This window comes from Sarcophilus harrisii, chromosome 3, assembly GCF_902635505.1.
Source record: "Sarcophilus harrisii chromosome 3, mSarHar1.11, whole genome shotgun sequence".
In the NCBI taxonomy this organism is placed as follows: domain Eukaryota; kingdom Metazoa; phylum Chordata; class Mammalia; order Dasyuromorphia; family Dasyuridae; genus Sarcophilus; species Sarcophilus harrisii.
Window position 1 is genome coordinate 230,980,869 of NC_045428.1, and position 13,718 is coordinate 230,994,586.

General features: G+C 29.8%; 1 protein-coding gene across 10 annotated transcripts in view; it reads left to right on the forward strand.

The window, feature by feature from the left end:
• USP25 (ubiquitin specific peptidase 25) overlaps positions 1-13,030 on the forward strand; it is a 183,872-nt gene extending 170,842 nt beyond the window's left edge. For 9 of the 10 annotated variants that reach the window (XM_031959170.1, XM_031959171.1, XM_031959172.1 and 6 more), the window contains 5 exons: positions 679-757; positions 4,413-4,492; positions 8,331-8,454; positions 10,836-11,031; positions 12,424-12,803. In XM_031959170.1, coding sequence (XP_031815030.1) covers positions 679-757; positions 4,413-4,492; positions 8,331-8,454; positions 10,836-11,031; positions 12,424-12,596 — 652 coding nt within the window. In that variant the 3' untranslated portion in view covers positions 12,597-12,803. Of the gene's footprint in view, positions 1-678; positions 758-4,412; positions 4,493-8,330; positions 8,455-10,835; positions 11,032-12,423 lie in introns of all 10 variants that reach the window. The other variant, XM_031959168.1, reaches the window with a different exon arrangement.
• The last annotated feature ends 688 nt before the right edge of the window (positions 13,031-13,718 follow it).

Sequence of the window (13,718 nt, forward strand, 5' to 3'; positions counted from 1 at the left end):
AGATTTATTGTCTTTAAAATGGAGGTGTTGAACTACATGATCTCTGGGTTCAATTCCATCCTGACATCTGTGTTCTACCTTAAGAGGAAATGGATTCCTTTTACTGGGAAAGGCATTTGAATGGCTTTTTTCTCCCATAGGAATGTCACTTTGGTTCTGATCACTATGGATCAAAACTCAGATGTGCTATGGAGTGAACAGATGGCCTCTGAGACTTTCTAACTCAGATTCTTTAACACTGAATAATTTACATTTATACTCAGATCTACTATAACCATCTGTGTGGTTGAACTAATTTGCATCCATTACAGCATATTAGTAGAAGACTGCGACCAAAATATATAAATTAGAACACATCATTTGATTTCATTAGAATATATGATTTAAATTAATGAATAAATATTCAAACTATATTATAAATTTAGAGTATTCTTAGATACCAGCTTTTCTTATTATTTTTATTATTTCTTTTATTTATTTATTTTATTGACCTAAAAGCATATCTTTCTTTTCACTCAGTATGTTTTGGATAAGTTTCTTGCAATTCATTACATAGGGGTGATTTATTTACATGATCTGTGAGTTAATCGCAACACTGCTTTCTACACTTATACACAAGTGAATCCATTCTTATCGGTACTACAATCAATTTGGGAACAAATTTCTTTTCTTTTTAAGGTGTCGCAACATAATGAAAATTGCTCAAGCCAAACTTGAAATGATAAAGCCAGAAGAAGTAAATATGGAAGAATATGAGGTAATTTATGTCTTTGGGGAAAGAAGGAATGTTAGGAAAATTGCTTTATTAAAATGTTTTCATATTTTTCTAAACCAAATTACTTTGACCTTAAGATGTCAAAAAAGTAGGATATTTTGTAAAGTGACTGTGCATTTACTTTTTCATATTAGTTAAATGGCATTTCTTTCCTAAGCATGTTAACTTAGTTCAGAGCAAGTTTAAATCAGTAAAAAATTAGCCCTCTAAATTGACTCCTGTTGTGTTTTCCTTGTTACTAATTTATATGGAAAAAAACATAGACTTTCTTGACTGATGTTGACTAGCAGTTTGTTTTATGACCCCTCCAAAAAAATGAATTCAGTTTTATGTTTTCAGTTTAAGGTACTTCCAGATTGTTCTGTTTTAAATGTCCATTAGGCTATTGGAACTGAAACTCAAACGAGATACTGGGACCAGATGTATAAATTGAGAATCATTTTAATAGAGATGATAGTGAAACTCATGAGAACTAGAGAAGAGAAAGAAGAGGCCTTATGACAGAACCCTGAGGAACATCTAGAGTTAAGGAAAGGGATCCAAATGATAAATATAATAAGCCAGCAAAGGAAACTGAGAAAACATAACTTGAAAGACAAGCCAGGAAGAATTGTCAGAAAAATCCAGAGAAGAGACTATGTCCAGGAGTTTCAGTATAATTTACTTTGATATATTTGATGTTTAATTAAAATTTTTATGCTCAAAAGAGCTCAAGTGTTTTCTGCTATGTTAACAATATTTTTTCCCATTGGAAATATTCTGCATTTTCCAAATTGTTGAATCATTATATAGTCAATTGTCACATAGTTGTGAATATGGGAAGCCTCAATTTTCCACATTGTCTATATACGTTGAACCTTATCTACAACAAAATCAGTTTTTAGAAATTATAGTCTCTTTATATGTCTCCTGACATATATATTGAATAAAATTTTATTTGTAATTTTAGAAAAGTTTGAACAAATCCAAACTTTACTTTTCATTAAGGATTATTTTTATGCATAAAAGTGTTTTGCTTAAAAATAATCATATATAATTTTATTTGAGATTATTATAATTGTTCTTGATTTTTTTACTTGTAATAATATTTAAATAAAAAACTTTGATTGTTTTGTCAAGCCTGTTTATCTTGTGACTAATTCATAGCAAAGCACAGTCTTATTTTTGTTTTAGAAGATTTAAGATAGAAGGATAGGTTTGTACCAAAATTATATGAACTTTTATGATTCAATAACTTTGCAAGAAATTTATAAGAAATTTTGAGCAGTCGCACCAATCTTTCCTGATTTAGCTGTGTGGTTCACAAATTGTGTGTTGTCTTGCCACTCCCCTTTTCACTTCTTTTCAGTAGATTCTTCAGCAACCTAGTTTTAAATTAATTTTTCCCCAAAGCTAAACATCAAAGCACTGTTTGACTAACAGCATAGTATGGTAGATAGAGGGTACTGGACTTCAAGGCAGAAAAACCTGCATTCAAATCCTGTCTTTACTATTTGTGCAGTCAAGGGCAAATCATGTAACCTCTCTCTGCCTCAAATTTTTCTACCTTTAAGTGGAAAAAATGATAGCCTACAGTACCTTTTTTGTAAAGTTGTTTTAAGGATCAAATTTAGTAATATTAATATATATATATATATATATATATATATATATATATATATGTAAATATTTCTTCAAACTTTAAAATGGTATGTAAAATGCCAGTTACTTATTCGATTTCTTTAGGGGAAAAAAACATTTTAAGGATGGAAAATTTCTAGATTAATACCTTTTTATATAGCTATAACCTCTCAATTGCTAAAACAATTCAAATAATTTAAAGTTTTTAAATGTTTAAAACATTACAAAAATGTTTGAAAAATTGAAGAAAATATAAAATTTAGAAAGAATTTAATTCTTGTTTTAAAGATTTAATGCAGTGTAGAAAGAACATTATTCTCAAATAACTATAGTAAAATATAATAACATAAATGCATTTAAAAAAGGTGTTACATATAAAATGTGGGAGCACTTAAAAGAGGAGGCCCAGAAATTTTGCAATAAAAATCTGTAAGTATCCATCAAAAGGGAAAACACATCAAGGACGACAGGAGTCAGGAAAGTACAAATTGTTTATCTGGGTAAGTGAGTAATTAGGATACAATATTTTATGATAAGGCAACAAAGGTAGAAAGATTCCAGATTATGGGAGGCCTCAAGTTGCTCGTTACTGGATTTTGAATTTTATTCAGTAGATAATAGTAAGCCAAACTTGAAGGGGTCACATATAGAATATGACTCTAGCAGTAGCAGTTCAGTAAAGTCTTGCCTTAAAGATAATAGAAGGAGGATATGTCAGCAGATTGTTGTGATAATTGAGACAGACAGTAAGAAGATTTTTATTAGAGGAATACAGCAAGAATAAAGGGGGGAAAGATTTGAAAAACATACAAGGAATATTTCTATAGATAAGTATTATAATAGGTTAATTCAAGATGAATCTTGAAACCCTTTGGCACTATTGATCACTTCTTCTTAATATGCTCTTCTCTCTAGGTTTTCACATCACTGCTCTTTTGTGGGTTTCCTAAGTGTCTGACTACTTCTCTGTTTTCTCATTAACTTTCACACTTTCAGTTATAATCTCTGTTAAGGTAGCCTCTCAGATTTGCTTGTCTATTCCTAACCTCTCTCCCAATCTTCAGATTTCAATTGCTTTGTAGACATTTTGCACTAGAGATCCTATAGACATATTAAATTTAACAGGTCTAAAACTAAGACCATTATCTTTCCCCAAAAAACCTCCCTTCTTCCTAACTTCACTGTTAGTGTCAAGGGTACTTTCCTTCTCCCAAAGTCACGACTTAGATCTTATCCTTCACATCACATTTAGACTATGTAATAGCCTGCTGGTTGGTTGTACTGCCCCAAATCTCTCTCCATTTCAATCCATCTGTCACTCAGTTGTCAAATTGATCTTCCCAAAGTGCAGCTCTCTTGTACACCTCCTCATTTTACTGGCCATTTTTTTTTTTTTTTTGATGTGGTGACTTCAAAGGGAAGCTTGGAAATCTATAATATAAAAAAATTGGAGAAAAAGTTCTGGATTTGAAGGCAGAGAACATAAGTTGGAATCTTAGCTTTGCTCTTTGCTATTATGTGAACTTGAGTGAGTCACTGGAATCACTCTAGGATGGGGATGACTAACTGGTGTCTCAAGTTCTTTCTAATCTCAGTTCTATATATGTGAACAATGAGAGTAGGTAATATGTCCAAGGCTCTGAGAAATGATGATCATGGCATTTGTTTTCAATTCTTACATTACATATATTAAAATCTTTGCCATTTAGATATAAAAATTAGATCAAGCTTCAAAATATGATTCCATATTTATCATGGAAGAAAATTAAAATTAATATCTAACTTTACATTTCTGTCATATATTTTACTTAATTCTTTATCACCATTTAATAAGTTTTATCACAGAAATTTTACAGAGAAATTATTCTTTAAATCTTATTTCTTTCCTTACTAAATGGTATAGAAAGGCCAGTTAGTCATGTTTATTTAGAAAGATGTTTATCAGGAAAAATGCATAGTGTATTTTTAATAACTTCTTTTATTAGCTATTTTAAATACAATTTTTTTCCCCCTACAGAAGTGGCACCAGGATTACAGGAGCTTCAGGGATACAACAATGTATCTCATGATAGGCTTAGAACATTTTCAAAAAAAGAGGTAAGGAAAAAAAAAAGATATTTTGATATTATGGAGAACATACAAAGATATACATACAAATTATTTAACTTTATATGCATTTTTCATTTCTATGAAAAGGTATGTATTTTTAAAATTATTTTGTATTTTCATTACATCTGCCAGTATGACTCTTTCTCTATTTTCTTTAGATAACTTCAGTGTATTCTCTTCTACTCCTGCTATGAAACATAAAAAGGAAAAGGAACAGACAGGTTTTAAGTGAGCAAAGAGTTTTAGAGAAATAGTAGGAAATAATTTCAGCAGAACCAGGATATGCTGCATTTCATATTATCTGGCTTCCTTTGTAATGAACTTCTTCTGTGGCCAATCTGAATTTATATTTGCCCTAGACACTAATTATTTTAGTTCTTCTGATAATATGAAAGATATAATCATTGGAATGTTGCTACACCATAACTAGCCTAATAAGATATACAGCTTGTCAATTAATTTAAGGTTATTTTTAAGTGAACTACAGATAATAGAAAGTATTGATTAAATCCCAGTAATATACATATTTTTAAAAATACTATTGCTATAAATAATGAAATTAACTAAACTCAGATTTATAGATTTAAGAACACTTTTATCCTCTTTCTCACCACTATACCTGGAAATGGGGGATAAGGGAGTGTTACACTGCAATGAATGTCATTTTATACTCATGGACATATTGTAGGTAGCTGTAACCAAAATATTCCTTCCCTTTGGTTAATTTTCTAATCATGAACTTATTCAGACTTAACCTAGGTTGATCATCAGATAGCAGAACCATAATTGTCATCAACACTAGTTTTTCAAGATTGGTAAATTATAGCAGAGTTTACATTTTCCTGGCATAAAGTGAAAACACAGGGTCAGCTAAGTGCAATAGTAAATTATTCCAGCAGAATCTCTTTAAAGATATGGTTCCAATTATACTGTGTACTAAGCACATACAAAATTTATATTTACATATGGTATTTACATATACGTTTATTCCTTTGTGAAATATTTTTGTTATTTTGCATTTGGAGCTAGCCACTGAAGTCTCTTCTTACTTTGAAATTCCTTAAGAAACTTAATTTTATTATGACTACCAAAACATTGCTTTTTGAACACTTTTGGATTATGTCCTCTAGAGGGCAGTGGTACCATTTTTATTCTGGTTTCATGATTTTAAAGATAATTGACTTTATTGCATACTTCCAAAAGAACAAAAGCAAAGAAGTCCAAAGTTTCGGAGTTGGAAGAGAGATGAGATATCTGTCCTGTCTTGTAGCTAAAAAAATAAGTTATATTTACAATATGTTATCTTTAATATGTATCATAACTCAAATTCCAAATAAAAATTGTGGAACAGAACAGAATTCATTTTGATCAAATGAAATGATGAAAACAAAATTCTATTTTCATCACTAGAATAGTTTTATATCAATCAAAGTCCTACTTTGATATTTTTATAGTCTCAGAGACAGAGAGTGTATCATTTCAGGACCAAACCACACTAAATTACCAGATTTACAGTTGTAAAAAAAAAATCATCATCTTTTCTTTACTTCTGAGAGTCTTATATTTTAAGTCATAGAAGGTTTTGCAGTATGTATCAATATAAAGAATTACCCATATCAATGAAAATTACAAGTAAGTGAAGTGTACTGGTCATCCTACCATCTAGGGGAGGGGGTGGGGGGGTAAGAGGTGAAAAATTGGAACAAGAGGTTTGGCAATTGTTAATGCTGTAAAGTTACCTATGCATATATCCTGTAAATAAAAGGCTATTTAAAAAAAAAAAAAACAAGTAAGTGAAGTGTACAAAACTGTCCATCTTGTTAGTGTTAATTCAATGAATTTAAATACGTCCATTTTCTTTTTCTCAAAACCTACCCTTTTTCTTAAACTTCATTAAGGACACTACCATTCCATTTCTTTTCTGTGTCAACTTCCTGACTCTCACATCCATATATCCAGTCCTTTGCAAATTTTGTCTTTTTCCACTTTTATGTGTCTCAAATATATTATCTTTTCCCGTGTATGTACTACCTCTGTTCATAGCTCTCCCCGTTTTCATATGTTTTATTACAATAGCTTTCTAATTGACTTCCTTTCTGTAGTCTCTCCCTACTGCCCAAGTTATTTTTTCCCCCTCCTTAAAGAAGGTCTGTAATATCACCGCCCTATTCAGAGTATTCAGTGAACACTAATGGTTTCTTGCTACCTCCAAGACCAAATATAAAGCTTTTCTGTTTGGCACTTAAAACTCTTTACTACCTGATCTCATACCTTTCCAGCCATATTACACATTATATTCCTTCTATAACACACTTTTAATTTAATTTTGCTTTTCACACATGACCTTCTGTCTCCTATCTCTGTGCCTTTTCATTTGTCTGTCATCAGCTTCTTGCTGATCTACCCACATCTACCTCTTGCAATCCCTGACTTCCCTTAAGCTTTAGTTCAGTCACCATCTTCTGCTTGATACTTTCCTCCCAAAATTTATCTTGATCTCTTTTGTTTGTGTTTTGCACATGTCTATATATGTATATCTTTTCTTCCTCATTAGAGTGTAAGCTCCATGATTGTGGCAATTTTTTTGTCATTGTCTTTGTTTATTCAGTACATAACATAGTGCCTAAGACATAATAGGTACTTAACAAATGTTTCTTGATTGATTGTAATCAGTTCTGAAACAAGCATGAACAACAAATGCTTTCTTCCAGGATTCCTGAATTCTGAGCTATGGTTAGCTTCTAATTTCTTCAGTGTACTTTCATATCTATGATTTTATCCTAGGAATGAGTTAAAATATATAGAATGGGTATTATTTCTGCTTTGTAGATGATTTGAGGAACAGAAAAGGTTAGTGAAAGGGAAGGCTAGAAGTAATATACAAATTTCTTGACATATCCTGTTTTTCTAAAATTACTGAGAAATAATTAATATGTCCCTAATTACATTTAACTGGAATGACATAGTACTAATCTCATTTATATCTGAAACCTTTTAATGCAATATTTATGAAAATATTCTATTTTCTAGTATGTGCATTGATTGCATTAGTTACAAAAAATAAAAATTCTGTTTTGATTAGTTTTCCCCAGTATTAACATTATCAAAGTTATAATGAAATCTGAATATAATTTCACTGTTATCAAATAATTCCATCAGTATTCTTCTCGCAGTTCAAAAACGTTTGATTATGTTTAGAAGGGGCACAAAAATATACATTGAAACATACTCTATATTATGGCCACACAGCTATTTAAGTTTTGAAGGTATTATTTAAACTCAGATCTCTCATCAAAAGTCTGTTTTCTCCAGTACATACATTATTCTTCCTTTCAAAAGCCATTATTTCCTTTTCATTTTACCCCCAATGAATAGTTTTCCAAAATTCTTCCAAATTTTTTTAAATTTCCTTGATTAGAAGACTTGGAGTAATTTAGTGCTTCTTTAAAAAAAAAAAATCGATCATTAATTGAATAAGTTATGCTTGCCTTTCCTATGAGATTCATTCTTTCTTGTTCAGTAATGAAGGTTGAAAAAAGTAGGACATTTGGAGAATAGACACAAAAATTAATATTTCTTTCTTCATTTATTCTTCCTCTTTATAGAAACTGAATTTCTAGCTGCTTTTTACATTCTTGCTATTAGCAGTTACTTGTCTTGAGAATTCAATCCCGATGTTCTGGGGAAGAAAAACTTAAGACAGAAGCTACCAATTTGTATTTATACTAATGCTTTTTAACTGACACAGAATGTCAAAATTTTGACTTTGCATTGTACTGTTATGTATATGGAAACACTGATAATATCTTCTCCTTTTAATTTTAAGTTACATAGAAGCCATACAGTATCTTATCTGTGCTTATCAGAATAACAAGGAGCTCTTGTCCAAGGGTCCATACCGAGGACATGATGAAGAATTGATATCACATTACAGAAGAGAATGTTTACTAGTAAGTGGAATCCATGCAGTTGTTAATCCCTTTCATTTTGGACTTAAGCTATTAATGACAAGATTTGAAGAAATACATGGAGAATTTGGACAGAGATAGAAGGACCAAATTTAAGCCTGAAAGATAACTCTGCTAAGAGGTCCTGTCTTGCCCAAATTCTTTCAAAAATCCGGGTTCATTTACACTGGCACATTTCCCTTTCTTTTGTGGACCTCTAAACCCCTTTACATATGGATGAAAAGAGAAATATCTTTTTTGAGCAGAACAGATTATATAATTTATTATGTGACAATTTTTAATTCTTAATTTTTTTTGCATTTGTACTTTTTCTGTAGTGCTATTATAACTCTAAAAGACATAAACATTTTATTGTTATTTCAGTGTGCTGATCTGATTAACTGATGTATTTAAAGCATTTCCTTAACTGTGATTATATTATTATTTTTATCATTATGTCTAAAATTGTTTTATAATTCACTACTTTTTTGTATCCTTAAGAGATCTTAATTGTTTTTCCAATACTTTCAATGTCCATGTTCCCAGGAGATAGCATCCATAGACATTTTCATCTTTTATCCTTGTTTCTTCAAGTTAGCTTCATTATTTGGAACATTATTCGTTGGGAAATGCAAGTGACATTAGATTCAGCTAATTTTAATTTCACTCCTTATCATAATTTCACTTCTTATCAACCATAACTTTTTCTATTATGAATTCTTAAAATAGGTTTATTTTTCATACAGCAGATTACCCAAATATACATAGTTTCCAAATGTATATATATAGTTCATTTATTTTACTTATTAAGCATATTTTTAAGAATGTGTATCAGTGAAATGTGATAGTTTAATCTGTTTTGAGACAGCAATATATTTCCTATATTAGAGCAGTAGTGTCAAACTCAAATAGAATCTAATTAGAAAAGATTGCAAAAACATTGTGAATGTTATATTGTATTTTTATTATTTTGTTAAACATTTCCATATTATTGTTTTAAGTTATTCTTTTTTAACTTAAATTAAAAAGACAAAAAAAAAAGTCCATGTGTACAACATAACAGAGGATTCAGTATAAAAACTTGAATTTCTATTTCATGTTGTATGTGTTTTTAAAATATGCAATACACATTGTTTTCAATGTTTTTTATGCTTCCTTTTGTTTTCCACTGTTCTTTACTATGCGTTTTTTTTCTCTCTCCCTGCATTTAAATACAGATATGTTCAATTATATTTTAATCTGTTTCATACGAATGAATTTTTGTGCTGTGACATTTGACACTTCTGCATTAGATAATAATTATATCTTTGAAAAGTCTGTTAAAAATCAAATGGGGACATAAGTTTGTAATATTGCTACCTATCATGAAAATATTTTCTTAAAATTAATTTGCATATTAGACTAAAACTTCAGTCGTGTTCTTTTGAACTTATTAAATTCAACAGTCTTAATGGCGCATCCCAAAATAATTTTGTTTTAGGTCTTTCATTGAAGACCTCAACTGTACTTTTCCACCTTTATTAAGTTTAAAAAGATCTGCTTATAGCTTGATATCTGGCCTAGTAATATTTAAATAAAGGCATTTAGTGCTTTAGAACTGTGCAAGGGATTTATCAAAAAGCAGATAGTGTCTTATTTATGAAATTTTTCCCTTTTAAATGATAGTGTGTAAAGATTCAAGGATAACATCTCCCTAGTAGTAATGGGAAAGAAATCTTACTTTTACCCAAATATTTTCAATGATATAATTATTTACTTGGATAAAAAAAAATGCTGTATTTATGTAAAAACATATAACCACTCTAAAATAAAATGCTTTTTAAGATTTAAAGAGATTATCTTTACACAAAAACTGTTGTGCAATGGATATTTTTAAAATGATACTAGTAAAGGATTATAGTTTGCAACTTTTGATGCATTCTAGTACTTTGCAACAGTGTGTGTGTGTGTGTGTGTATCTGTGTGTGTGTACATATTTGGATTCCTGAAGAACAAAGATTGAATTCTACATAAGTTTTTTTTGTAAATCACCAAGCAAAGTGTCTTTTGATGATTTTTTCTTGAAGCTATATATAGCTTGCTACAATTTCCTTTCTTACTGAATTTTTTATTGATATATATTTTACCATATTTTAAATTCTTGGATTAATAGTATAAAATAAATATTTTTCCACCTTAGCAGCAATGAAAATAATACTTAAAACGATGCTTAAAAATTTATTTTCTGTTTTAAAAGTTGCCAATTGAATGTATTGTGATTGCCATATTTAAACATTTATGATACTCCTTTAATTATAAGCCTATGATTACATGATTTATTTTGTATTCAATATCAATATAATAAATTTAGTAAGAAAAAATTTCTCATTTTATATTTCATAAAGAAATTAAATGAGCATGCAGCAGAACTGTTTGAATCTGGAGAGGATCAAGAAGTAAACAATGGATTGTTTATTATGAATGAGTTTATTGTCCCATGTTTGCCATTATTACTTGTGGATGAAATGGAAGAAAAAGATATAGTTGCTGTAGAAGATATGAGAAATCGCTGGTGTTCCTATCTTGGGCAAGAAATGGAACGTAAGTGTAAATCCTTATTTTTCTTAAAGATGCCATTGTTCTTCCATCCTTGGATTCATCCATGCTTCTTTCCTCTCACTCACTCTTTTTACATATCTAACAATTGCCAAATCTCATCAATTCTGTTTCTATTAATCTTGCAACCATCTTTTTTTCCCATTTCCTTAAGCACCATTGTAATTTAGATTTTCATCACTCTTGCCCTAAACTATTGTAATAGTCTACTAATTGATCTCTTTGTTTCCAATCTATTTTGTATACAATTGCCAAATTAATGTTTCTTTTAAATTTTTATTCCATTTTAAATTTATGGAATAAAGCAAGCATTTCCATAATGTAGTATAATAACAAAAAGGTAATTGCACATGAAACTGCAAATCATTTATGTACCACATGCTGTTCTGTTAAATATCTATAAAGTTATCATAGAAATTCATTTTTTTCTTTCCCTCCCCACCTTAGAGATGGCTACCGTTAGATAAAAATGTGTTCATATTTGTAAAATCATTCTCTACATACTTTATCAATTCTTTCTCTGGATACAGATAGCATCTTCCTCCATATATGTTCTTTGTAGTTAATTTGGTATTTATATGTATTTATAATAGTCAAAATGACTTATTCACTCAAAGTGTTTCTTAAAATAGGATTACTATAACTATACTCAGGGTTTCCTTAGTTCTGCTCGTTTTGCTCTTCATATTTCATGCAAGTCTGTCCAGATGCAAACCTTATTATGTCATTCTTCTATTCAGAAGTAGTCAGTGATTGCTCTTTTATTTGATAATAAAATAGGAACTTCTTAGCCCATCCTTTCAAAGACTGATTCCTAGCACCTTCTCCAACCTGAATTTCTAAATTCACCCTTTACATATCCTGTGATATAACCTGCCCTTGTAACCATTCCCTGAATTTGACCAAATTCTATTATAGCTTTACTCTTCCCTCCCCCACTTTAAATTTACTGTCCATGTTCACCTCTTAGAATCTCCAAGTTCATTCAAAGAGCAGCTCATATACTATTTCCTAAGTTAAGCCTTTCCTGATATTTCTAATCATTAGTAATTTTCCCTCCTAAAATTTTATTTTTGTCTGTTTTTAAGATTAGCCATGGTTAGATTTTTCATAAAATGATATTTGTTCATATTTCTAGACTTTCAACTCACTAATTAATGTTTTTGAATTTGTCTACTTTTATTTCAATCATGAACTGAGTTATACAGAGTACCATTATTTCTTTTGGAAAATGTTAACTTTTTTTTTAAATAATACATTTTGAAGTTTAATGTTAACTTATTTAATTCCTGATTAAAAACTAATGTTTAAAATATTATTTTCATGAATTGCTTTTCCCAACATGGTTAAAATAACATTTTTTTTTTGTATTTACAGCCAACCTCCAAGAAAAGCTGACTGACTTCCTGCCAAAATTACTTGATTGTTCTACAGAGATCAAAGGTTTCAATGAGCTGCCAAAATTACCTTCATATTCCACACATGAGCTGTGTGAACGATTTGCCAGAATCATGTTGTCCCTCAGTCGAACTCCAGCTGATGGAAGATAAACTATACAAACTTTCTTAAGCACATTGTATAAACTTTTTAGTTCTTAACCCTTGCCTTCCTGTCACAAGGTTTGCTTGTTGCTGCTATAGTTTTTAACTTTTTTATTTTAATAATTGCAAAAAACAAAATGACTGTACAGACTTTAGCCAGACTGCAAACAATAAAGCTGAGAATCGCATGGCGCTCAGTCTTTGTTTTAACCAGAACCGAAGCAACATTACAAGTGTGATTTATCATGGCACAAATGCCTCTTTGCCACCTATTTCAGTATTATTTTGCTTTTATCTTAAGATCCTTTACTTTATTCACAGCTTTCTATTCAGTCTGGATATTCCTGTGACTGCAACTATTTTAAGTGTCTAGTGCTATGTAAAATACATAGTGCTTGGTAGCTTGTAAATGAAATTAAAGAATAAAGTTTTATTTATGGCTACTTAAGTGTTTGTAAGGAGGTATATTGTATATTAGAACATATTTGCATAGGCATATTTTTAGAAATATTGAGTTGAGTGTTGGGTGGGAATCAACAAGATTTGTGGATAAACGTTAATAATGTTATAACATGTTGTCACAATGTCAGCTTATTGGGAGTTTATTTCAAGTATCTAACACCAAAAATGTTTGTATAATTCTGTCAAAATTGTTTAACTTAGAATGGCATCTAAACTTGTTTTGAATCCCATATCAGGTTTTCATTAAAATTAGCAGCTGATTTCTTAAGTCAAACTTCAATGTACCTTTTAGTCTGACATAGATTACTTTATTTTTATATTTAAAAAAAAAAAAACTATTTTACAACTTAGATAAAAGAAAATATTTGAAAAGAAAAATAAGAATACTTGAATAAGGGCTATTTAAATGTGGAACTTGTAAAAATTATACACACATTTTTAAATCATTTATGAAAAGACATGTTTTATTCTATACAGTTCATATTTTACTTTTGTAAATTGTTCACCACATTAACCAAGAATGTTCTCTACTAATCAGTGCTGTGAAATCAGTTGATATTACTGTTATAAGATCACAAATCACTGTGCTTTCATTACTTTCTCTGAAAGAAATCTATAGAATTTACTTTGTAGATGGAAATATTATTTAAATTTAATGAAGAAACATTT